Here is a 26083-nt window from a genome sequence, read left to right on the forward strand (position 1 = left end):
TGCAACCAAAGTTCCTCCAACTGGGGCCCATCTGTTGGGAAGGGAGAGGGACAGGGAAAGGTTAACACGTTTACAAGACACAGCGAAAGCCTGAGTTCGAAACAAAAAATAAACACTTAATAAATACAAGGTAACATTCCTGCCATTATAAGAACATGTTTTAAAATCTTCTACCTCCCGGTAGTGTGCAAGTAAAGACTGAAAAGTGTGGTGATTATTAGAGGTGGCCGCGTGGGAAGCTGTTGGAAGTAAACAACACAATCTGGGCTTCCCCTTGGCCGTTCTCAGACTGCTCCAGGTCAAATGTTAACTTCGGACTCCCATCAAACCAGAACCTCGAAGCTTTGTTATAATACTCTTCATGTTCCTTGTTTCTGGTTAGGGTTGGTGCTCACTCCCAGCCTCTCACTGCCTGTAATAGGAAGCTAGACAGACAAAACAAACAGTCCGTTAATAACTGGACAACACTAGCTAGACACTCCGAGCAAATTCTTACATTCTTATCTCGGGATGCAGTAGGACATGACATGTTAATCGACTGCCAGGATGGTGGAAGGCGAACTAGATGGACCTTGGGTCTTCTTTCGCCAGCAAATTCTTATGTTATTAAGAATGATCCTACCTTACAGTTAGACTGGAGATCAGACAAGCTGGTGCTCTTACAGTGGGGAACACAAGTCACCATTTCCTACTGCAATGGGGGGGGGCACGATAGCTCTGACTCTTAGAGTCAATGCTCAAAGTGAAGTGCAACCTGCCTGCATTGGCCAAGATTAAATCAATGGTGTGCTTTAGTTCTGAGGTCAAGAGGCCGCTCACTGGAAACTCAGTTCATTTTTCACACTGTACCTTTCTGTGAAGACTCAGTAGACCTTGAAGAAGGGCGAGGAGGGCGTTGAGGGGATGACTTGTAATTTAAATCAAAGTCATCAGAGTCCTTCTTGGGGCCGGGAGGCCTAAAGGGAAGCAGAGCAAAATCTTAGCAGCAACTTTAGATGCGTTTCTACAACAACATTTGTTTCTACAACAAAGGCGTCTCAGGACATCTCAGGACATCCTCCTCACACTGATACACACGTGGGGAGCATCACAATACACCATCACTGGCCTGCCTGCCAAACGGTTAGATCACAGCTGATCTCCAGGTTGCCTCTAAGCAAAGAGTGACTGAATCAGGTCCAAAAAGCTGGGCTGGAAGTTCGATCTCTGTGATGTGTAAGTTAAAAGACCAAGGCACACAGTGACCATCACCAATGACAACAGGCAATGACAACAGGCAATAAAGCTGCCACTGGGCGTCACTCTTCACTCAACGAGCTGAAGTTAGGAGGAGAATGGGAAGGAATGAAAAGCCAGGCTTGCTGCTCCTGATGCTATCCAATCATCGCAGAGGCAAGATGGGTGTACGCATGTGAGACAAGAACAAACCAGGGTTTAGCTGTCCTGTTGGTGATTGTAATACTGCTCATACTTGCTGGCTAGCCTGCCATGTACAGTGAGGGGCTGAGAGAGCAGCAGCACCACAAAACCCTACGCTGCACAAGATGGAGAGAGAAATGTGCAACAATAGATGGTCACTTGAGTTCTGTACCTGACTGGTCTTTCAGGCTTCCCCAGGCCTGCTTCTGGCCCGTCGCACATCTTTGGTCTAGTATAATCACCTGCCTCATACTGGGAAGAGCAAAATGAAAGGTTAAAGCATTGCAGGAACTGCAGCCTAGACACTCGACTGGCTATCGATAATCACCAGTGGTGAACTGGAATCTCAGAATGACATCAATAACATCCCTTCCCTCTCTGCATCTGCTAATGCATGCTCGGTGTTCTGTTACTCTACTATATTAAGATCCATCAGTCATCCCTTGGCTCAGGTCACTGGGAACACTGTTTGGCAAGTGCTCTGTTCCACGTCATTCACAATGTGAACATCATGTGGAACTGGTCATTTAAAACTGGTCAGTCTGATTTCTACAAACGCTTCTAACCATCATCCTTGTATTTTCCTTGCATTTGATATAGCACCTTATCACGTCATCAAGACATCTCAAGGCCTTTCACAGAATATATCGTAAAGCGTAGTGACTATTTTGTAGGCGAACCACGGTAGCCAATTGTGCATAGCAGTATCCCACAAATAATCGTGGAGTGAGCGAGCGATTTACTTGGGGATTGTTGGCCAGGACACCAGGAGAGAAACTAAAATCCCTTGTCTTCAATCGTTAACAATGAAGAAGCCAATATTAAGATGGGATCACTTCAAATTTCAGTGACTTCTAGTGATCAGTTATACTTCTGATTTTGTCCCAAATGCCCTCCTTCTAGCCTTCCCCAAACATAACCCAGTAATGCTCTTCTGTCTGGTTTCCGTTCCTATCCTGTAAGAGCTCAGTCAGACTACCTTCTTATCGTGCTCGTGTGGTTTCCGTTCGGATGATCTCTTTCTCCCCTCGTCCTCTGCCGCTCGCCCAGACTCCCCCTTGTGTTTCCTGTAAGCCCGTTTCTCCTTCTCCATCAGTAATCGAGCGATTTCCTGCAAATAGCAGCAGGCAAAGCCTCAATAATCAAATAATCCTTGTATTTGATCGCACGCCTTTCATGTCTCATATTTGAGGTCTTGCAGTGCTTCACTGTAAAAAGTACAAGTGTAGTTTGGAGGCGAACCAGCCTCAGCACCTATAGATAACATTAATGAATGACATCTCTTCTCTTAATATTTCTTCCCCTTCTCTTTCCCTTCTGTGGGAATGTAAAGTGTGGGAATGTAAAAGGACTAAAATACGTAAAGTACAGTGTCTAGACTATGATAAGATTAAAGTTGTTTTTTAAGCAAAAATGTAGATAAATTAGAGCAGAACCAGTGTCCTTGTCCAGTCTGCAATTGTCTAATTAAATTTGTGATGACTGAATATTGCTTGTCAATCAACAGCAAGAATTGTTTTGAGACATGAGGTGATCGCAAATAATCATGTATATAAACTGATGGGACTGCCCCATTGGTAGAGGGAGAGTACCGACTCTTCTGAGAGACGTGCTATTGTATTGCCTTTCGCTTTCCCTCTCCTTGCAATTGTCAAACCCAGGATGCAGTCGCTATAGCTAATGAACACTCACAGAGTTAGCTCAGAAATATAGTTTATTTAACACTTGCAGCAAGTCGAGACAGACACTCTGTACTTTACGTATTTTAGTCCTTTTACATTCCCATACTTCCACTACAACTTAAAAAGGGTACAAGAGATCAGAGTAGACAGCTCCAGTAGGGGAGCGGGCACCAACACTGACACGATAAGGAGAGCAGGGAATGGGATATAATAACAATCCTTGCATTTGATATAGCGCCTTATAATGTCTTTGAGACATGGCACAGAATATACTACAAAATAAATTGACTGTATATTTATTTCATAGGCAAAACGCGGCAGCCAACTGTGCACAGCAGTTGTGGACCAATGGACCAAGTGACCAATTTATTATTATTGTTATTTTTTTTAAGGAATTATTACCCCTGGAAAAGCAATCCGCCAATCGACTAACAACCGGAGTCCTTACAGCTAGGTAAACAGAGACGTGTGGATTAAGGTAGCTTGCCCAACGTTTCACCCTGCCGGGAATCAACCCCAAATCTTTCGCTTGCGAGGCGAGTGCTCTAACCACTGAGCTACAGCACTACATCATAGAGAGTTCCAGTGGGGGTGCGAGGACCAGCACAGACACAATTTCACGGATACAATGGGCCAAATTACTTCGTTAGCGTCCAATCTGATGCAGTGAGTAGTATGATTCTCATTCACACCCTCTCTGGTTATTAATGTTGTGTATTCCATTGGTAACATGCCCAAGAGAGTGAGTGAATAAACACTCAGCTACTATCTCACTGATGCCAGGGCATTGTTCATCTTCTCTGAAACCTCTATGGCTCTCACCTCACCTCGGGCAAACCGTGGACAGACTGACGGACCTTCTCACCTCATCTTGTGCCATCTGGGCTGCCTTCTGAGCTTCCTTCTGGGCCTCTTGGGTGGCCTGGAGCAAAGGAACAAACACCCAATCAGATGCTGGTTAGCAGGATAGTGTCCCTCAGGTGGAGAATGCTGCAGGAATGTCAGCGCAGGGGACCACATGATTGCTTCACACCCACCTGGAAAGGTTCTAACAAACCCCACAGTCAGGGCAGGCTCTGGCCTTACCAGCATCTCCTCCTCCTGCAGCTTGCGAGCCAGCTCGGCATCTCGCTGTTCCCACTCACTGGCACTCAGCTGGCAAATCCCTTGTGTCACCTCTTTCACTCCAGATTCCAGCCTCAAACCCACTGCAAATGATAAAAATACGCTCTGGTGATCAGCTAATGGGAGCTCGCCCCATTTAATATCCTCATTGGCTTTAATGAACCTTCCCTACCCCCACCACACCCAAAATAAAACTTTACACAAACCAGAACCCCTGGATTAAACCTGTATCTCCCTGGGCTCCGCTCACTCCTGCATCTCAGGCAGGAAAGATAGGTGGCTACCAGACCAGGTTTACAACAGCAGGTCAGGAATACCTATTCCTTCCACATTCTCCAGTCCTCTTCCAGAGCAGAGAAATTTGTCTAGGGGGTTGGGGTAGGAGAGGAGAGGGGGTAAATGCAGTAACAGAAGTGTTAAGCTGGTGGGCTGCAGCCTCGATTGTTTTTTTTCGGCTAAATCCCCTGCATTAAAACATTGACACAGGCCTTTCCCATCAGACAAAGCCCTCACTGCAATAAATGCCACCAAAAGTACAACTTAATTTTGCAAAAACCTTGAGTTAGTCTCTAGTTCTATCCTCTCGTTCTGAGGACGTACCACCAGCTCCGAGCAATGAGAGAACAACGTTGTTCCCACTGGTGATCTCCAGTATACAGGAGCTCAGTCAGTGCTGGTACACACTATTCTGACTGTGAGCAACAGTCACACGGGAACGTGTCTGACTGAGGAAGGAAGATGTGTGAAAACATAATGTGAATTTACACTGAAAGCAATACTGACATTATTCACACTCCGATCTTTCCCAACACCAGAGGCACAGGCATTTCTACTCTTCTCTGTCAGGCAATCTGTCCACCAGCCATCAGACAACTGGGCCCCTGGGTCAGGATCCACCACGACGCAGGTCCTGTGGCAGGTCCACAGCTGACCAACAAAAGGTCTCAAGTTACTGACCTTAACCTTCAGGTAAGAGATTTGTGTCAAAGCCAAGCATTCACCCAACAACCTCTCACACAGCTTACTTCAGTCCCTGATAGACCAGACATGAACCTCCCCAGGCAGCTCCCACACTGCTGCTCCTGGCTTAATTCCCTCAAAGCTACTCTGCCATCCTGGGGGCAGATCGAGTTTATCAACTTTAACAACTCACCACCAACTCCATAGCTGACTCATCACTCATCACATTGCCTCTCGTATGGGGAAGCACACTTTTCCCCCAGCCAGGAGTCTTGGAACGGGACACATTGTGGTTATGGGGTTCTCGGTGCAACATTGAGTGTTGAGACCACCCACTGGCGGTAAAATCAATACCTCCTTCAACAAGAGGAGCTGTGAAGGTTTTACTGGGCAATTCTAGCACCACAGAAGCTATTCCTGTATCTCACAACGGATTAGTTACCATTCTCACACTTTTTACACCAGGGTGCAGTTGTGCTGATCCATTTAACCTGGTCACACAGCAATGCCTCTGTACACAAGTCCCCTGTGCTTCCAGAGGTTCGTGCTCGCTTTCCGTTTGTGCTTCTCACACAGGTTGCAAACAAGCATGAAACATCGGACGCTTTGGCTACCTTGTTCTGCATCTCGCTGTTCACTCCTAAAATCGCCTGGCGACCGGGAACGTGCTGCTTTCTCCCTGGTATCCTCTCCTTGCCTCGTGGGCACCAGCTCCCGTTCCAGCCACTCCTCTGTGTCCAGGCCTCCCTCCGCTCCCCTCGGCCAGTGCTCGTATACCTCGCTGGGACTCCGCTTCCTGTGGGAAGCCCTGGGCTTGTCCGCACGCCTGTGTTTGTACGTGTCTCTGTGACGGCCGTTCACCTGGATCACTTTAGGCCGGGCTCCTTTATTTTGGTAGCTGGAGGCTGCTTCATAATCTGAACTAAAGGTGGGAGGAGGCGGCCTGACTGGCTTCTCTCTCCTGCGAGAGTCTCTCTGGTGTTTGAGTGCGTGGATATCTGGGTAGTAATCACCATGGCGGTCAGTGTCTGAGCACTGGGGCTGGGAGAACCCAGGCTCAGTGTTGATGTCTGTGACCGAGGAGAGCCTCTGTGAGGTGGCTTTTAATTTGCTCTCTCTTTTGAGTGTCGAACGTCTACTGTTATGGGAGCGGCTGGCGTGCAGCTGGCGTCTCGTGGAGCCCGCGCCATGCTGCTTGCTCTTTGTGGGGTCTGAATTGTGCAGACGCAACAAAACATGAGAGCTGGTTAGTGAATTTAGTCAATGTTAGACGCACAAACAAAACGTGTGGGGAGAGTGTGTGCACGCAGTGAGGAGTTACAAAATAAATCAAGCACCATGCGCATAAAAGACATGCAGGGTAACTGCTAGTATTTAAGTAAGGTTAGGAGACCTAATAGATGTCTTCAAAATCATGAGGGGATTTGTTTGATAGGTTAGAAAGGGAAAAAACTGTTCCACTGGTGGGTGTGTCGGTGACTCGAGGTCACAGATTCAAAATAGTCTCTAAAAGAAGCCGAGGGGAGGGGAGAAGATATTTTTTCACGCAGCGAGTTGTTGGAATCTGGAACACATTGTCTGGAAGGGCGGTCGAGGCCGATTCGATAACGACTTTTAAAAACGCTGTGGACAGGTATTTGAGGAGGACGGGTTTGCAGGTTATGGGGTAAGGGCCGGGAGTGGGATTGACATTAATTGCTCTTTTCAAAGAACCGCATGGACTCGATGGGCCGAATGGCCTCTTTTTGTGCTGTACGATTCTATGATTCTAAAATAGCCCTCTGTTAAATAGTGGCAGTGCCAGACCAGTGTTCACAGGACACAGAACCACAAATAGTTAACCCATTAATGTGGTCTTCCCATTACATATGGAAGGAAGTATGTGGAGTTAAGAACAAGGCATAGGCATCCTAATCAATCTTAATGGGTATGGTGGGGATGGGGGAAAGCACAGAGAAGTGGAACTCTTTGATAGGGAGCTCTTTGAGAGTTGACACAGGAACGATGAGCTGAATGAGCTCCTGTGCTGTAAAATTCTATGATTCTATCAAAGGGGATTCTTAAAGACAGGATTGCACCCCAGCATGACAAGCAACTCGTGAGGAGGTGCTCATCAACTCAAGACAGCAAACGTAGTGCTGTTACACTGCAACAACAACCTGCATTTATATAGCTCCCTTCACATGGGGAGCGTCTCAGAATGCTTTATGAAGGTGGTTGTCTCCCATTTCCCTCGTCTCCCACACTGATAAATATCTTACTGCTTTTCAATCCATTTTTACCCGAATCATCATTATTAATCACGTGGGGGTTTGGAAGTCAGAAGATGGCAATCATTGCAAAGGCTTTTAATATTGAAATACTAGCAGCTATTGATGATGGAAACGAGAATCTGCAATGGAGTGGGAGTAATTGGAAATATCTGGGTAAATCCCTAAAACCCAGGAGAGGATGTGAAAGTGTTGTGACTGAATCAGGTTTCCTTTGTAAAGAGGAAGCTCTTGTCCTCTTAGGCCTGGGAATTCCCTGCTTGGTGCAGCACCCAGTTCCCAGCTCGGCATATTCAAATCCATGATTCTATGGATTTGAAAGCCCTCAGAGCAGCTCTGGGGAAGGCACCGAAACACACAGTGGCTTGTCACAAAACACTGATTGAAATAAGGAAACAAAACAATGGATGACAGAAGACATGTCTTGGGTAGAAGAGACGCAGATACAAAAAGCAAGAGAGATGCAGGCACAGCGAACAGCATGGATAGATCGTTTGTGGATCAAGTGTTCACAATCTTGTAGTTATTGAACGTTGATTAGAATGATTTCCGTCCATATGCAGCTTAATGGCAAAATGGCTGCTCATTTTCTCAGAAGAGAATCGTCAACTGGTTGAATCATCAGAATCACAGATCACCCGGCACCAAGCACACCTCAGCCCTAACCACCACCAACACTGCAGTAGCACAGCCCTACCACCAGAAAGCAGCACCAGTATCACAGACACCAGGCTCAACAAGCCCATCACCAGCAACAAGATCAGCATTGGGAATACAAGCCATCACCCAGTAGTCACTTCCAGACTTCCCTGTTTCAGAATAGTCACAGCTGTTTGTTTAATACGCGACTGGGAGTGATGGAGAGTTTGGTTGTTTACTGCAGAATCACTTAAACCCTGAATTAGCTCTTGCACCCTTGCCGTAACATCAGAGCCAGATTCCAATTGGGGAAGTCCATCCATCACCTGTTACCATTTGCAATAAGCTCTCACTTTTCCTAAACTCATGGTGTGAAGAGCTTTAAAGTCACAGAATGACGAGAGTGACCGAGGAATCGTCCTAGCATTCCCAAGCCTTACCCTTGCTTTCATCAAAGCTTTCCATGTGGTAGGGGTCTTGACTGGTGTTATCCTGGTGATGTTGGGGGTCTTGACTGGTGTTATCCTGGTGATGTTTTTTCCTCCTCCTCTCCTCTTTCTCCTGCAGTTTGCGAGCAATTGCCTACAAGCAAGTAAAAACATGATCCTGAGCACATAATATAGGAACAGGTCTGCAGCCCACGCACCACCCCGTCTCTCTCTCTCTTCCCTTAGACCCTTTAATCTGTCATTCCTGTTATCCAGCACAGGGGTCTGTTATGGACCATGCATGAACCAGTGGAAAGTATTGGATGTTAATAATAATCCTTGCATTTGACAGAGCGCTTTTCACATCTACTAGATATCTCAAAGCTCTTCATAGAATATACTGTAAAGTGAATTGACTGTATATTTATGGATGAAACCACAAAATTCAGTGACATAATTAAGGGGTCGTACTCTCCACACGAGTTTACACATGGCACATAATGTAGCACGATTACACACGGTTTATACATGGTGCATGACACAAGATTTCTATAAGTAGCATAAGTAAATGTTCCCAAGGAATATTGATTTGCGTCACACACATGCGTTCACTTTACTTTCTGATCATCCGGACTTTCCCGGTTAGAAATACACAAGAATTGATCTGAAGAGTTTCTTACAGTCACTTCCCACACCACTCAGTGGATAAACACACAGCAGCACTTACTGATGGCTCAGTGCAGTCACCAGGGACTTGTTTTTTTAAAGCGAGACACCAGCTGTATGTGTGGGGGTTAAAATCTAAACTCCAGTTTGTGTCAGTTTATGTAAATTTCTGTCAGCGCAATGCCTTATACCCAGAATAACATACCATGCAAGGATCCATCTCATTTATGAAATTGCAGAGATTAATGGTGTTCAATTGAACTCTAATCCCACGACTCACTGCACATGGGCACGAAGCAGGAAAAGACGGGCATTGCTGTAGGTGTGTCAAGCCAACCGTTCAACAGCTGCAACGACTGAGCCGGCGGGGAGGGGGGGGGGGGACCGGGGGACTGAGCTGGGGTGGGGGGACCGAGCCGGGGGGGGGGGGGGGGGAACCGAGCTGGGGGGGGGGGGGACCGAGCCGGGGGGGGGGGGACCGAGATGGGGGGACGGACGACAGAGATGGGGGGGGGGACGACCGAGATGGGGGGGATAGAGAGAGAGAGGATGATTGAGAAAGTTTGAGAGGGCTTAGAGAGAGTGTGTGTGGGAGAGAGGGGGAGTGAGAAAAAGCGTGGAAGGGGAGAGAGTGATTGAGAGGGGGAAAAGTGGAGTGTGAGGAGTGTGAGTGAGAGATGGGGAAGAGAGTCCTGTCACCCCCTCTCTCCTCCAACTCTCTCTCCCCCCTCGCTCACTCTCTCCCCCTCGCTCACTCTCTCCCCCTCGCTCACTCTCTCCCCCTCGCTCACTCTCTCTCTTCCCCCCTTCTTCTCCCCACTCTCTCTCTCCTCTCCCCCACCCCCCCTAATCCCTCTCTCTCCCAATCATTATGTGCAGCGGCTGGACTAAGTTGCTAAGGACGCCATTGGTAAGATAAGCGCTTGCCTTCCTGGCAGACACCTGCCCTGCCTTGGGAGGAAGGTCAGCAGGGAGTTAGGCAGCGGGTTGGAATGTTGGATATGGTCCGGGCTAGATGTAGGCCGTGGACCTTACTCAGCAGCCAAAAGGATGGATAACCCAGATCTACATCAACCCCTTTGACTCCAAGATCTCACTGTGGAAAATTGTAAAGTCAAAATGAGCAACACTGAAAGCCAGAGGCCATTCCATTGCTCGCTGTTCAACTGTTTTACATCAAAGGGATTGACACTTCACCCTGAGGAATCTTGGGCTGGATGTCTGTGAGCCACTTGCCTCCACACACACACACACACACACACACAGTGACACAGGAGAGTGTGGTTTGAAGGTTAGGGCTGTCAGCAGGGGGAGGTTCCCCATCACATACAGTGCAGCCCAGGGCTTACCTCGTCGGTCTCCTCCTGTTGCCGTCTCTGCTCCGCCTGCAATGCCAGCTCGTCCTGAATAACCTGGGCCATCTGGTTGTCACGCCGCTCTCTGCAACACAAGAAGCCAGACATGAGCCATAGACAGGCAGGAAGGGCTCAAACAGTTTTCAATGATGTAATATACCCACTCCGGCTCACAGGGAAGAATTGGCTCTTCCACTATGGAGCTTCCTCGCTCTTAAAGGTTCTTTGCTCCCACAGGCAGCCCAGGGCAGCGCGAGCAGGTATCACAGCTCGTTAATTAGGCTGAATTAGACTGAACACGATTGAACAGAGCCTCCACTATGAATCACATCAACTGTCTGTCGTTTAGCTCTGCAGCCTCTCCTGAACTAGTCTGATTCACTGACTGAACCATTGTCACATGTGACATTGCCGTTTGCGGGAGATGTAGAATGTCTGTTTTTATTTCTGTGCTAAGGGGAGGGGAGCCAGCAAAGGATTTGCTACTTGTAGTGGCGAGAGTCAGCAACAAACACTGTGAGGTAAAGATCTGTACTACTATCCCAACAATGTCTCAACTCCAACCTCACAGAGTCTTCTATCCCAGCCCAAAACCAGCTGCCACATCAGCTAGTCAGAGTGAAACTTTAGCCACAATTGTGGACTAGAGTTTCGTGTTCTTGTCTGGCGATAAACTGACTGAAAAAAGGCCGCTGTGCCTCTGAATGCTTCCCTGCAATCACCCACAACATTTAAATGACTCCAACAGAGAGCAGAACAAAGCCTGGATCAACTTGGGCTTAACAGGACCCAGATCATTGTGGACAGATCACAAGAGAGGTTCAGTTGAAGATGTTTCTTGCTATCAGAATACATACCATATCAAAAACAGAGAGAGCTGGGAAAACTCAGCAGGTCAGGCAGCATCTTATGAAGAAAGGAAAGTGAGTCAACGTTTTGGGTCCACAACCCTTCGTCAGGAGTCCCGACGAAGGCTCGTGGACCCGAAACATTGACTCACTTTCCTTTCTCCATGAGATGCTGCCTGACCTGCTGAGTTTTCCCAGCTCTCTCTTTTTTTTTCATAGAATGTTACGGCACAGAAGAGGCCATTCGGCCCATTGAGTCTGTGCGGCTCTATGACAGAGCGTGACTTTCACTAACCCGTCTTCCTCAGATACCTATCCAATTCTCTCTTAAAAGCTGATATCGAATCGGACTTCACTGCCCTTTCGGGCGGATCATTCCAAGTTCCAACAACTCGCTGAGTGAAAACATTTCTTCTAACCTCCCCTCTGCTTCTTTTGGTAGATATCTTAAGACTGTGACCGCGGGTCACAGACACACCTACCAGCGGAAACAGCTTTTCCCTATCTCGCCTGTCGAAACCTTTCATGATCTTGAAGACCTCTATCAGGTCCCCGCGTAACCTTCTCTGCTCTAATGGGAAAAGTCCTAACTTCTCCACTGTCCTCATAGCTAAGGTTCCCCATTCCTGGTATCATTCTCGTGAATCTCCTCTGCACCCTTTCCAGTGCCTTAATGTCCTTCCTGAAGTAAGGTGCCCAGAACTGGACGCAGTACTCCAGCTGAGGCCTAACCAGTGTTTTGTATAGATTAACCATAACCTCTCTACCAAGTCTATATTGCCTCCCATCATTTTTCCTCCCTAAGTGTATCACCTCACACTTATCCACATTGAAATCCATCTGCCACATGTCAGCCCATTCCACCATTCTGTGTATGTCTGCCTGCAGTTGGTTACAGTCCTCCTCACTATTTACTACCCTAACTTTGTATCATCTGCAAACTTGGAAATAGTGCTCTCTGTGCCCAAGTCCAGATCATTAATATATATTAGAAAGAGCAGTGGTCCCAATAACGATCCCTGGGGGACACCGCAGTACACCTCCTTCCATTTCGAGAAACACCCATTAACCACCACCCTCTGCTTTCTGTCACTCAGCCAGTTCCTAATCCAAACTGCCACTGCGGTACTGTCAAATGTGGTCAAATGCGGTTCTGTGTCAAAAGCCTTTTTGAAATCCATGTAAATAACCGCATTTCCCTCATCAACCCTCGCCAGTCATCACCTCTTCAAAAATTCTATTAGATTTGTTGGGCAAAATTTGCCTTTAACAAATCCATGTTGGCTGTCTCTGATTACCTCACGTTCCTCTAAGTAGAGATTTATTCTGTCCCGGATTATGGTCTCCAGTAGTTTTCCTATGACCGAAGTTAGGCTGACTGTAATTTTCGGGTTTGTCTTTCTGCCCCTTTTTGTAGAGGGGGGTAACATTAGCCACTCCCCAGTCTCTTGGAACCACTCCTGTGTCCAATGAAGATTGAAATATAATGGCCAAAGCCTCTGCTATTTGAACCCGTATCTCCCACAGCAACCTTGGGTGAAACCCATCTGGTCCTGGTGACTTATCAATTTTGAGCCCAGTCAATCTTTTCAGAACTTCCTCTCTGTCTATAGTAATCTGATCTATTTCCTCTACCCTCTCATCCAATACTGCGGCATTTGGGGCATCCGTTTCCGTTGTGAAGACAGATGCAAAGTACTCGTTCAGTACATCATCCATGCCCTCTGCCTCCACAACAAGATTGCCATCATTGCCTTTGATTGGCCCCACCCTACCTTTAACTAACCTTTTTTCCTTTATGTCCTCGTAAAATATTTTAGGATTCCCCTTTATGTTACCCACTAACCTCTTCTCATGCAATCTTTCAGCCTGTCTTATCACTCTTTTAAGATCACTCCTGCATTCTCTATAATGCGCTTTGCTATCCTCAGTATCTTGCGTCTTGCAATTGTTGTATGCCGTCTTCTTCTTTTTCATCCTGGACAGAATATCCCTGGTCATCCAGGCTGGCTTGGTTGTCGTACATTTCCCTTTTGTGGGAATATGTCTATTTAGACCCTGAGCTATCATATCTTTGAAGATCTCCCATTGCTCTCGAGTCGTTTTACCTGCTAGTCAGTTTTGCCAGGCCACCAACTCTAGGTCCCTTTTTAGCCCATCAAAATTAGCCCTTTTCTAGTCAAGCATTTTCACCCTTGACTGTACTTTGTCCCTGTTCATGAGTAATCTAAATCTAATAATATTATGGTCACTGTTACCTAGATGCTGCCCTACCGAAACCTGTTCAACCTGACCTATTTCATTCCCCAGGACCAGATCCGGCAATGCTTCCTTCCTCGTAGGACTGGAGACATACTGCTCAAGAACATTTTCCTGTACACAGTCTATGAATCTTTGTCCTGCCTTGCCCTTAATGCTGGTATTTTGCAGATCTATATTGGGATAATTGAAATCCCCCATTATCACAACTCTGTTCGCCTTACATCTATCCGCGATCTGGTTGCAGATCTGCTCCTCTATCTCCTTCCCGCTGTCTGGTGGTCTATAGTAAACCCCTATCAGTGTAACCACTCCTTTCTTATTTCTTATCTCTAACCAGATGGATTCTGTTGTCGGGCCCTCCAGAACCTCGTTCCTTTCTGCAGTTATAATTGTATCCTTAACTAACCTTCCTGAATACATTATATCCTGGAATATTTAACTCCCATTCCTGTCCTGGCTTGAGCCATGTCTCAGTTACTGCCACCACATTATAACCCCCTACGGCGAGTTGAACCTGCAGCTCATCAACCTTATTCGCTAAGCTACATGCATTTAGGTACATGCATTTGAGGAAATTGTCCACTTGTACCTGCTCTACACTTCCCACTTGTCTTTTTCCTCTAATTTTGTTTCAGATTTCTAGCATCTGCAGTATTTTGTGTTTTGTACCTATCATATCACACTGCCAGAACCTCACCCAGCTACTGCTTAAACGAGTCCCGGCATTCTGATCTGATCCAGCCTTTCTGCTATTCTTTTCAAATTCTCTGTTGCCCTAAAGAATTTCTTCTTGGTATTGGTGCTAAACGTGGCCCTCACACACCCTGAGGCTGCGCCCTCTTGTCCCGCAGGGAGGGCGACAGGACTTACATTTCTCGCTGGCGTTTCTGAAGGCGAAGCTGGGCTTTGTGGTCCTCCTCCTCTTGCAGTCGCTTGGCCACTTGCAGGTCATGCTGCACTAGGCGGTTCCGCTGCACGTTGGAAGCCAAGTGATGCTCGACTGAAACACAGCAATATGAGCAGTCAAACTGTGCACTCAGACTAGGTGGAATACTGGGTTTCATCAATACACACTCCCATTGCACGGAAGGTTCTGACCTTCTTCCTGACACAGTTTAAGCCACATTATGGTAATTGATGAGAAACATAAAAAGTCTAGGAATCAACAAAGAGATTCCTTCCCCTCCCCCACTGTAACTCCAACCATTCTCACCTGTCTCCTGCCCCAGTGTAACTCCCTATATTATAATAATAATCCTTGTATTTGATACAGCGCCTCATCACTTCTTTAAGACGTCTCAAAGCGCTTCACAGACTATACTGTAAAGTGAATTGACTGTATATTTGTGGGCAAAACTCTGCAGCCAATTGCGCACAGCAGCGTCCCACAAACAGTCGTGGCCTGAACTGTGAGTAACAACAACAATGCATTTATATAGCACCCTTCACGTGGGGTAGATAAGGGACCTCCCAACACGGAACCTTGTTCTGAATTAGACATTAATGAAAAGATCTGTCAGGCCCCCTAGCGCAGTGTTGGCCAAGCTTTTGGGTCGGCCAACTAAATACATTTTTCTTGATTTATGGCCACACCATAAACATCACTACTGGAACCAAAATATTGATTCAACAGACTTTCCTAGACTAGTGCGAATGTTTGGCAGACAAGTTTTGGCCCATGGCCCATGGGCTGGCCACAACTGCTCTGAAGTATAAACCGGTGTCAGGGCCAGGGTTCACACCTCTAGGCCAGAAGGTTATAGGTTTAAGTCCCGAGTTAGGACTTGAGCTTGGGCTGACTGACACTGCAGTTCATTTAGCTCATGGCTATCTGTGAGACACATGGCCGCCAAATTCGCCTAAAAAAGTCACTGTACTTAACAGTAATGAGTTGAAGCATTTTCAGACATTTCCATGGGCTGCTGCTGTTGGTTTTTGAAGTCTGCTGCAACAAAAAGCTCAGCCGCCCTTCCCCGAAGGAAATGATTTTTGCTGAGCAGCAATGTGATTACAGGAACGATACGATTTTTAAAAAAAAAATACACTTTGAACTTCAACTTGAAGCTGCATTTTTTACAGCAGAGCCCAGCTTTGATTCTCAATCCCAGCAGCACTGGAGACAGCAGGAAGAGACCCTTCCAACTGCCTGATCACAGTGGGCACTGCGCAAACTGCAACCAGGATGGGTGTCAAGCTTGGCAGGCGTCAGGCCGTCTCCGATGGCTTCACTCTCGCCTCGGGCTCAGAAAGTTGCGGGTTCATAAGCTTCACGTCATGATTTGAGCTCAGTCTAAGCTGATGTGGGCTCCGTTATACAAGGTGTTGTCACCTGTTCATGACCTATTCACCAGGGTTCTAGTCAGCCTGTCCAGGTGGACAAAACCAGGAGTTTCTCTATGTTTCTGGGTTGGCAATCCCTCCCAGATAAAATCAGTCATTCATGGTTGAATGTGGGATATTGCCGACCCAACTGTCCAACGTCCTCCCGACGTGAAAGACGCTCTATAAATGAAATCTTGTTGTTGTTGCTGTGTGCAAGTTAACTGCTGGATTTGCTTACAGAATAAAGTTACCTTGGTGCACAAGTTATGTTGATTATTATGTAGATCATGTTAGACTGTAGTCCAGTATTGTAAAACTAGAGGCCTGAGATTGAAGAGGGTAAATTCAGAATGAATCTACGCAACACTATTTCAGTGAGCGAATAGCGAACCTGTGGAACAGGCTCCTGAGGGAGACAGTTGAAGCAGGAAATGTTGATTCTCTCAAACACAGATTAGATAGTTTTCTTTTAGGAAATAACATCAAGGGATACAGTACATACGGAGTTTGGGACATATTTTCAGGCGACCGGCAGGAAGGAAGAAGGCGAAATAGATCCTCACCATTGTTCAAATCCCTTCACTCTCTGGCACCTCCCACCTCTCTGACCTCCGTACTCCCCAATTCACCACTCAGCGCCTCCATTCCCTCGCACCCTCCGCCGCACCATCGGAGATCGTGCTTTCAGCCACTACGCCCCCAAACTCTGTAACATTCTCCCTCAATCCTTCCTCCTTACCCCCCTCTCCCCTTTTTCAAGTCCCACGTGAAAACCTTCCTCTTCAACCGTGATTACAGTCACTGCCCCTCCCCTGGCTCAGAGTCAGGCTCCACCATTGTTAAACCTCTGAGATGCTGCCCTACATGGGGGGGGGAGAGCGCTATACAAGTGCAAGTTGTTGTTGCTATAGATGGACCTTGGTCTTTTTTCATCTAGCATTTCTTATGTTATGAGTTCGGGGGGAAGGAATGTGTTTGGGGCATTCCACATGCAGGGTGTGCAGACTGGGCTAGAAATCTCTGAGCCTCTTTCCCAATCCCCATTAAATGTGGTTATTCAACCAGATACAAAATAGTGACATTCTGCTCGGCCACCAGCGGTTACTTAATTGGTTTATATGTTTATGCCCCGACCCTTTGAAAAGTTCCTTCGTTTTAAAAGAAGTGTGCGCAATTGGCTGCTGCATTTCGCTCACAAAATAGTTAATTCACTTTGCAGTGTATTAGAACATAAGAATTAGGAGCAGGAGTAGGCCATTCGGCCCCTCGAGCCTGTGCTCCACCATTCGATAAGATCATGGCTGATCTTCTGACCTAACTCTAATTACCTGCCCTGTCCCCAAATCCCCTAATCCCTCCATTTTTTAAAAAATCTATCAGTCTCAGCCTTGAAGATGTTCAAGGACTGACCATCTACAGCCTTCTGGGGTAGTGAATTCCATAAATTCACTGCCCTCTGACCGAAGAAATGTTTCCTCAACTCTGTTCTAAAAGGCTGACCCTTAATTTTCAGACTGTGACCCCTGGTTATAGATTCTCCCACCGGGGAAACAGTCCCTCAGTGTCTACATTATCAGCCCTTTAAGAATCTTATATGTTTCAATAAGATCTCCCCTAATTCTTCTGTACTCTAGAGAATACAGCTCCAGTTTATTCAGCCTCTCCTCATAGGTCAGTCCCCTCATCCCAGGAACTAACCGAGTGAATCTACGCTGCACCCCCTCGAGGGCAAGTATGTCCTTTTTTAAATAAGGAAACCAAAACTGCACACAATCCTCTCGGTGCGGTCTCACCAAAGCCCTATATAGCTGCAGCAAGACTTCCCTACTCTTGTACTCTAAACCCTTTGCAATGAATGCCTTCTTAGTTGCTGCTGCACCTGCAAACTAACTTTTTGAGACTCGGATATACGAACACTCAAATCTCTCTGAACACTAACACTATCTAATCTCTCCCTCTCTTGAAAATAATCTGTTTTTCTATTTTTTCTATCTAGGAGAATAACTTCACACTTCCCCACATTAAATTCCATCTGCCACCTCCTCGCCCACTCCCCTCATCTATCTATATCCCTTTGCAATCTTTTTGCATCATCCTCAGAGCTTACTCTCCCACCGAGTTTAGTGTCATCCGCGAATTTAGATACGTTACATTCAATGTCCTCATCTAGATCATTGATGTAAATTGTAAATAGCTGAGGCACAAGCACCGATCCTTGTGGCACTCCACTAGTCACATCCTGCCAATTCGAGAATGACCCATTTATCCCTACTCTCTGTTTTCTACCCGTTAGCCACTCTTCAATCCATGCTAATACGTTCCCATTAATCGCCTGGGCCTTAACCTTGTGCAATAGCCTTTTGTGTGGCACTTTGTCAAATGCCTTTTTAAAATCTAAATATACTACATCTACTGGTTTCCCCCCATTTAACCTGCTGGATACATCTTCAAAAAACTCTAAAAGATTAGTTAAGCATGACTTCCCTTTTGTAAAGCCATATTGACTCTGCCTAATCTTGTTATTCACTTTACAGTGTGTTCTGTGAAGCGCTTTGGGACGTCCTCCCGACGTGAAAAGCGCTAATATCAAATGCAAGGATTATTATTATTATTATTATGGTCTTCCAGGAATCCCATAACGACATCCTTAATTAAGGACACAAGAACTTTCCCTCCCACTGATGTCAGACTAACTGGTCTATAGTTCCCCATCTTTTCTCTCCCACCCTTCTTAAATAGTGGTGTTATGTTTGCAATCTTCTAATCAATGGGAACTGTTCCAGAATCCAGAGAATTTTGGAAGATCAAAGACAAGCCATCCACTATCTCAGTAGCCACCTCTTTTAAAACCCTAGGATGTAGGCCATCAGGTCCAGGAGATTTATCAGTTTTAAGACCTGACAATTTACCTAAAACCATTTCTTTATTAATTACTAATATTAATTCCCCCAAGTTGTTCGCTAACATTGTCTTCTTGGTTGCCCTCTATTCTTGGTAGGTTTTCAGTGTCTTCTTAAGGTGAAGACAGTAGCAAAGTACTTGTTTAATGACTCTGCCATGTCTTTGTCCCCTACTTAAATTCCCCCGTCTCTGCCTCTAACAGACCCACATTTACCTTTAACAGCCTCTTCCTCTTTATATATTTATAAAAACTCTTGCAGTCTCTCTTTATGTTCCTCGCTAGTTTGCCCTCATATTCCATTTTCTCCCTCTTAATCACTTTTTTGGTTCTCCTTTGTTGATCCCTAAAGTTCTCCCAATCCTCGGGTTTACTACTCATCTTAGCTGTTTTATAGGCTTCTTCCTTTAACTTTATACTGTCCCTAACTGCTCTAGTTAGCCGCGGTTGGGTCACCTTTCCCGTGGCATTCTTATTCCTCAAAGGAATACCTGCTCGCTGGGAATTTTAACTATCTCCTTAAATGTCTGCCATTGCTGGTCTACTGTCAAATCCTTAAGTCTAATTTCCCAGTTTATTTTGGCTAAATCCTCTCTCATACCAGCAATGTTGGCTCTACTTAAATTTAAGACCTTTGCTTCGGACTTAACTGCTTCCCTCTCTAACTTAATGCTAAATTCCATCATATTATGGTCACTTTGCCCGAGAGGAGCCTTAATTTCCAGTTTGCTGATCAGCCCTGCTTCATTGCACAAAACAAGGTCTAATATGGCCCGTTCCCTGGTTGGCTCCTCAGCATACTGATCCAGATAATTATCCCTAATACATTCTATAAACTCTTCCTCTATCTTACTTTTCCCAATTTAGTTGTCCCAATCAATATGCAGATTAAAATCACCCACAATTAATGTTTTTCCTTTGCTTCATGCTCCGCTAATTTCCTGATTTATACCTTAAGAGATACTGTGACTGCTGTTCGGGGGTCTATCAATTACTCCCACTAGAGTTTTCTGCCCCTTGTTGTTACGTACTTCTACCCATACTGACTCTACTTCCTGCTTTTCTGATTTAAAATCTTTCCTCTCTACTGTTTTTATCCCATCCTTTATTAGCAGGGCCACCCCCCCTCCTCGTTTACCACATTGCCTATCTTTTCCTATACACCACGTACCCTGGAATATTTAGCTCCCACCCTTGATCTCCCTGTAACCATGTCTCGGTGATGGCTACTAGACCATACTATTGTTTCTATTTGTGCAGTTAGTTCATCTATCTTGTTTCGAATGCTTCGTGCATTCAGATATAGTGCCCTTAATTCTGACTTCAGGCTATTAGTCCTATTCATCAGTACCCTATCCCTGGGCTTCCTTTCCCCGCTTGACACACTTTGCTCATCTCCCTCGTTAATCTGCTCTCCCACTTTCATTGGTCCTAATTTTACCTGTGACGGATTACACGCGATTGATTTTACCCCCCCCCCCCCAACTTAGTAGTTTAAAGCCCTGTCTACCTCCCTATTTATTCATGTCGCCAGGACATTTGTCCCAGCCCTGTTTAGATGGAGTCCATTCACTTGGAATAGATCCCGTCTCCCCCAATACTGATGCCAGTGGCCCATAGAGTGAAACCCTTGCCCGCCACACCATTCTTTTAGCCAGGTATTCAGATCTTTAATTTTTTTTTGCCTGTACCAATTTGCCCCCGGCTCAGGTAATAATCCCAATATTAATACCTTCGAAGTTCCACTCTTCATCTTAACTCCCAATTCCTGAAACTTGCTCCTCAACTCGTCCCTACCGGTCCCACCTACATCATTGGTCCCTATGTGAATCATAACTATTGGATCCACACTCTCCTGCTTCAAATTTTTCTCCAGCCCAGAAGTGACGTCCTTCACCCTGGCCCCAGGAAGGCTACAGAGTCTTCTTGTCTCCCTACTACGGCTGCAGGAATGTGTGTCAGTCTTCCTGACTGTCTCATCTCCACTTACCACTATATTCCTTTTGACTATTCTGTTTTGTGTGGCCTCCTGTATAGAGGTGATGGGGTAAGTTTGCCCATCTTCCTCACAGACTTCCTTGTTCACCACACAGGTTGCAAGTATTTCATACCTGTTGGACAAGGTTAAAGTCTGGGGTTCCTCTGCCTCTCTCTTTCGGGTCCCCTTACCCGCCTGTCTGACCGTCACCCAGTCCTGTCCGTGGCTGGTAACAGAATGTTCCTTGGGACTCGGGGGAGTGTCTGGCTCCAGGATGAAACTGACCAGGAAGCTCTCCACATCTCTAATGCTGCGCAGTGTCTCCACCTAAGACTCCAGCTCAGCTATTCTGAGCTGGATCTTCCTCAGTTGGAGACATTTGCTGCAGATGAAGTCGCCTGGGCTCAGGGCCCTCCATCAACTCCCACATACCAGATTCCTCACACATCACCTGCCAGGCCGTTCTCTCCTCTCACTCTCTTTATCCCTATATTATTGTTGTTAAAAGATATTCTACAACCTTGCACCTACTTTCCCCTCTGCACCTAATTCCCACTATCACCCAATTCCTTCTCACTCTGGCCTCACCTCACTCCGGACGTAGCTCACTCTGGACTCTCTGCTCAAGTAAGGCTCGCGCAGTGATCCCCTTTTTATACCCTCTGGATGCAACCAGTTTCCGATTGGTCAGCAGTAATTTAGAATTACCACCTAATCAAGTGATTAATCAGTATGTTGCTTGTTATTGGTTAAGTCTAATTAGCTACAGCTGCTCCCTGTTTCGCCACAATTCTGTGATGCACTTTGAGACGTCTCAACAACGTGATATGGCGCTGTATCAAGTGCAAGGATTATTATGACACCTCACATTGGAAGCTTTGCCATTCATTAAAATCAAATCTGAAGCATTGAATAACTTTAACAACAAAATAACATTTGTATAGCGCCTTTCACGTCAGGAGGATGTCCCAAGACCTGGAGAATCGGTGTTTTGGACTTTAAGGTATTAAAACACACACACAACCTCAGCTAGCAACGTAGGTAGACAGCTAATAAAGGGTGTGGGGAATAGGCAGGGAAATGGAATTGGTTGTACTCACTCAGTCACACAGGCACTACACCTCAGTGAATCCCTCCGTTCCTCCCTCCCTCACGCCTGACTGATCCTTGCACAATGAATTTAGGCAATGTTTCACAAAACTGCTGGCAGGCCACATTACAGACAGCTTACACAGTAACTCCACACTGTAGTTTATCACAATCATCACATAGAAAGTGTTTGAAACAGTTGACATTAACGCAATCTCTGAGATCTTAGCCACAACAGCAGGTTTCAGGCTGCGAACTACTGAGCACCTGATCTCCAGCAACCACACAGTAGCATTTCACAGAATTGGGTTTGATTCCTGAGCGGGTAAGGGCGAAACCTTAGGCAAGTTTCCTTACTCCACACATACTCCTCTGTTTACCTAGCAGTAACAACAACAATAAATGACACTTGTGCAGTGCCTTCACGTTGGAAAGACGTCCCAGGGCGCTGGATAATCAGGGGTTTGGGACTTGAGCTGGGAGTTGGGGTCAGAAGGGAGAGAGCATGGTGGGGTGCGATGGTGGCTGAAGGCACGGTCGAAAAGGAAGATCTTCAAACAGGACTTGAAGGAGGCAAGAAAAGGGGCGAGGTGGAGGGATTGCGGGGTAGAGTTCCAGAGTGTGGGGACAGAGATGCTGAAGGCCTGACCGCCAATGGTGGGGCTGGAAGTGCGGGGGACCTGAAGCAATCGGTGTCCTCCGAGAGTAGGGAGCGGACAGGCTAATATGGGGTTAGGAGGTCAGTGAGGTGGGGGGGAGCATGCCCATTGAGGGCCTTGAAGCTAAAAAGCAACAAAATTTTGTTTGTAAAGCGCCTTTCGTGGCCCAAGGCACTGGACAGACAGAATTACGAACCCGAGTTGGAGGTTGGGGTCGGGGAGGAAGTCGGGAGATTAAAAGCACGATTGAAAAGGAGGGTCTTGAGATGGGTCTTGAAGGTGGCAAGGGAGGGGACGAGACGGAAGGACTGCGGGATGGAGTTCCAGAGGGTGGGGGCAGAGTGGCGGAAGGTCCGCCCACCAACAATGGGGCGAGCGAGGCGGGGGACATGAAGTTCGCTGAGCAGAGGGAGCGAACAGGATGGTAGGGGATTAGGATATCGCAGAGGTAGGGGGGAGCAAAACAAGGGCTTTGTACTCGATTCTCTGAGGGAAGGGGCGCCAGTGAAGCTGAGCAAGGATGGGGGTGATTGGTTCGGGGAGCCTGGTGCAGGAGAGGACACGAGCTGCAGAGTTCTGAATAATCTGCATCGTGTGGAGGGAAGAGTTGGGAAGTCCAGTGAGCAGGCAGTTGGCGTAGTCAAGCCGGGACGTGATGAAAGCATGGATCAGGGTCTCGGGGGCCTGCGGTGAGAGGCAGTGATGGAGGTGGGCAATACTGTGGAGGTGGTGAAAGCCGGAACGGGTCACAGCACGAATGTGGGGTTTGAAGGATAGCTGAGGGTCGAAAAGGACTCCGAGGTTTTGGATTGACTCAGTGAGGTGAAGAGCACAGCCGTGGATGGGGATAGTGTCAGGGGCTGAGGTGAGGAGCTGCTGCCCGGAGCCAAGCAGGAGGGCCTCTGTCTTGCCAATATTTGCCCACAAAATATAAAGTCAATTCACTTGACAGTATATTCTGTGAAGCGGTTTGAAACGTCTCGAAGACATAATAATAATCCTTGCATTTAATATAGCACTTTTCACGTCTCAAAGAGCTTCACAGCATATACTGTAAAGTGAATTGACGGTATATTTTGTGAGCAAAATACAGCAGCCAATTACACCCCTCAGTTTCCCACAAACAGTGGTGGATTGAGTGACCAGATTATTATTATTGTTTTTTTTGAAGGGATTATTACCCCCGGAAAAGCGATCCACCAATCGACTTAACAACTGGGCTCCTACTTACTGCTGGTAAACAGAGGTGTGTGCAGTAAGGAAACTTGCCCAACATTTTGCCCTGCTGGGAATGAAACTCTGGTCCTCTCGCTTGCGAGGCGAGTGCTCTAACCACTGAGCTACAGGACTCTTCAAGATAACGTGCTATATCAAATGCAAGTATTATTACTACTATTATTAATTGTAGACCAGTTTGCCATCAAAGGTTTCCACACTGTGTGCTCCAGGTGACCACTGTACACAGAGGGATTGGCAGCATATTATCATCTTCTCATTATCCCTGAATGTTTTAATTTAGCACTCAGATGATATTCAGTTCCCTTTTGAATGAATCTATTGATCCCAGCTCAATAACCACTTGCGGTATGTCAGCAAACAGCTGCTAATCTGTGCTGGTGACTAACACACAGCAGTGACTGACTAAGCGGCTTTCATGGTTCCAGCAGGAATATTGGCCCAGAGAAAACATTCTGTTCTTCCAAATAACAGTGTGGAATCTCAACCTCTAAGACAAAATATACCACTCACTCATCTAGCAGTTGAGAAAATAGCTGAGAGAAGGGGGCGATGGGGTGTTCAGAGGAGGGAAAGAGAAGCTGATGAAATGTGCAGAGTGTGGAGGCTGTGTGTCAGCAACACTTACTCTCCTGCTCCTGAAGGTTGTGGGCCAGACTGCGATCTTCCAGCACTGCGAAGCCCCGTCTCACTGAAAGCCAGACACAGAGAGAGAAACCATTAGATACAGCTGTTCAGTGTTCAGAGATCAGTCACTAGTCAGCAAACCGGGCCTGGGCCTGCTCTCCTGGCAGAGGGAACTGCATCTGCCTCAGGATGGACGGAAGTTAGATAAAAACTCTCCTGCTGGTTATTGTAAAGTTCTCCCCCACCCCACAGAGTGCTCCGCTGGAGAGAAACAGTGATCATTAGCGGGTTCACTGCTTGGTCACTGGGAATCGCCCCAGTTGGCTTTGGCATTGGTGTATTTGCTGAGACGTTCAAAGTTCACAGAGCTGTTAATGCAACTATTGCATAGCCTGTATTCACTGAGCTGGAGCCAGACAAACAGACACCAATGCTGACCTTCGCGGCCTCCCCTCCCCCCATGTATTCCCAAACCTACGGCCCTATACTTCGACCCCGTCAACTCGCCCATTCAGCGAGGCCTGCCATTAACACTGATGTATCACTAGACAAAGGTGATCATGTTAGCAACCAGCAACCAGCGAGCAGATTCCATGACCATCACTGTCCCCCCACCCAACGCACAAGGTTTGTACCATATTGAAAACTTCCTGTGCTTTGTTTCGCCGTAAAAACACATTTCATATTCCACATTTCAGATGTGTCAATCTGTCGGCGATTCTTCATCCCTGAGCCAATTCCTGGAGCTAACAGTGATCTCATCGCCAATGTATGTTTACACATCTTTTGCTAACAACAAACTTATCAAACAAAATAAGTTGCTGTACAGCAACGAAAGGCACTTAAGCTACATTTGGCACAGATGGTGTGTCGATAGGGATGTAAATCAGCATCACTGAGACTCCAGCATCAGCTGGGTGGGAGCCAAGGTACAGGCTGACTGCACTGGTGAGCAATGGACTCATCAAATGCCTTTTATGTAAAGACCGGGGAGAATACATTGTCCTGTAAATTCTGAACAGATGCAGGCGTAATAAAGATGCCAAAACAAGTCAAAACTGTGTCTGTACAGGCACTAGCAGCTCAAATAAAGTCACATTAACAGCTCCGTGCACATTGAGCGTCTCAGCAAATACACCAATACCAAAACCAACTAGGGCGATTCAACTGCACAAACACTGACCCTGGTTGTGAGCCTTACACAGTGCTGGACTCAGAGACAAATTCCAGCCTTGGTCTTCCCCACACGGAAGCTCCAGTTCATCCAGATTCAGTTGAATAAAGAGGGGGCTGGACATGGCAGAGGTCTCATCCCAAACGATTGAAGGAGGATTTCTGGCAGGGTCAGCAACCAGGGACCGCCATGAGCTAAACAGAAGTTAATTTTCAGGACAAAACACATTCTTTACAGTCACATCCAACCCAGAACCATGTCTGACAGAAGCAATCTACTACAATACTTGAATATAGCTTTCAGTTCCACATAAAATGCAGGCAAGTTTCCGGAATAAATGGTAGCATTTCTATTAGCACATAATAATAATAATCCTTGCATTTGATATAGCGCTTTTCACATCGGGAAGACGTCCCAAAGCAGTTCACAGAAGACACTGTAAAAT

At 46.5% G+C, this 26083-nt stretch overlaps 1 protein-coding gene across 1 annotated transcript; it reads right to left on the reverse strand.

Moving 5' to 3' along the window:
- Positions 1-375: 375 nt before the first annotated feature.
- Positions 376-25762, reverse strand: LOC103171640 (coiled-coil domain-containing protein 50). The gene is made up of 12 exons (XM_042339192.1): positions 25648-25762; positions 24466-24567; positions 14525-14654; positions 10539-10629; positions 8536-8677; positions 5801-6397; positions 4188-4309; positions 3967-4023; positions 2399-2530; positions 1592-1671; positions 850-956; positions 376-425 (listed from the first exon to the last, which is right to left on the reverse strand). The coding sequence occupies exons 1-12, from the start codon at positions 25760-25762 to the stop codon at positions 406-408; spliced, it is 1695 nt and encodes a 564-aa protein (XP_042195126.1). The 3' UTR covers positions 376-405.
- Between the last annotated feature and the right edge of the window lie 321 nt (positions 25763-26083).

The sequence above is a fragment of the Callorhinchus milii genome, unplaced genomic scaffold, assembly GCF_018977255.1.
Source record: "Callorhinchus milii isolate IMCB2004 unplaced genomic scaffold, IMCB_Cmil_1.0 Scaffold11, whole genome shotgun sequence".
Classification (NCBI taxonomy): domain Eukaryota; kingdom Metazoa; phylum Chordata; class Chondrichthyes; order Chimaeriformes; family Callorhinchidae; genus Callorhinchus; species Callorhinchus milii.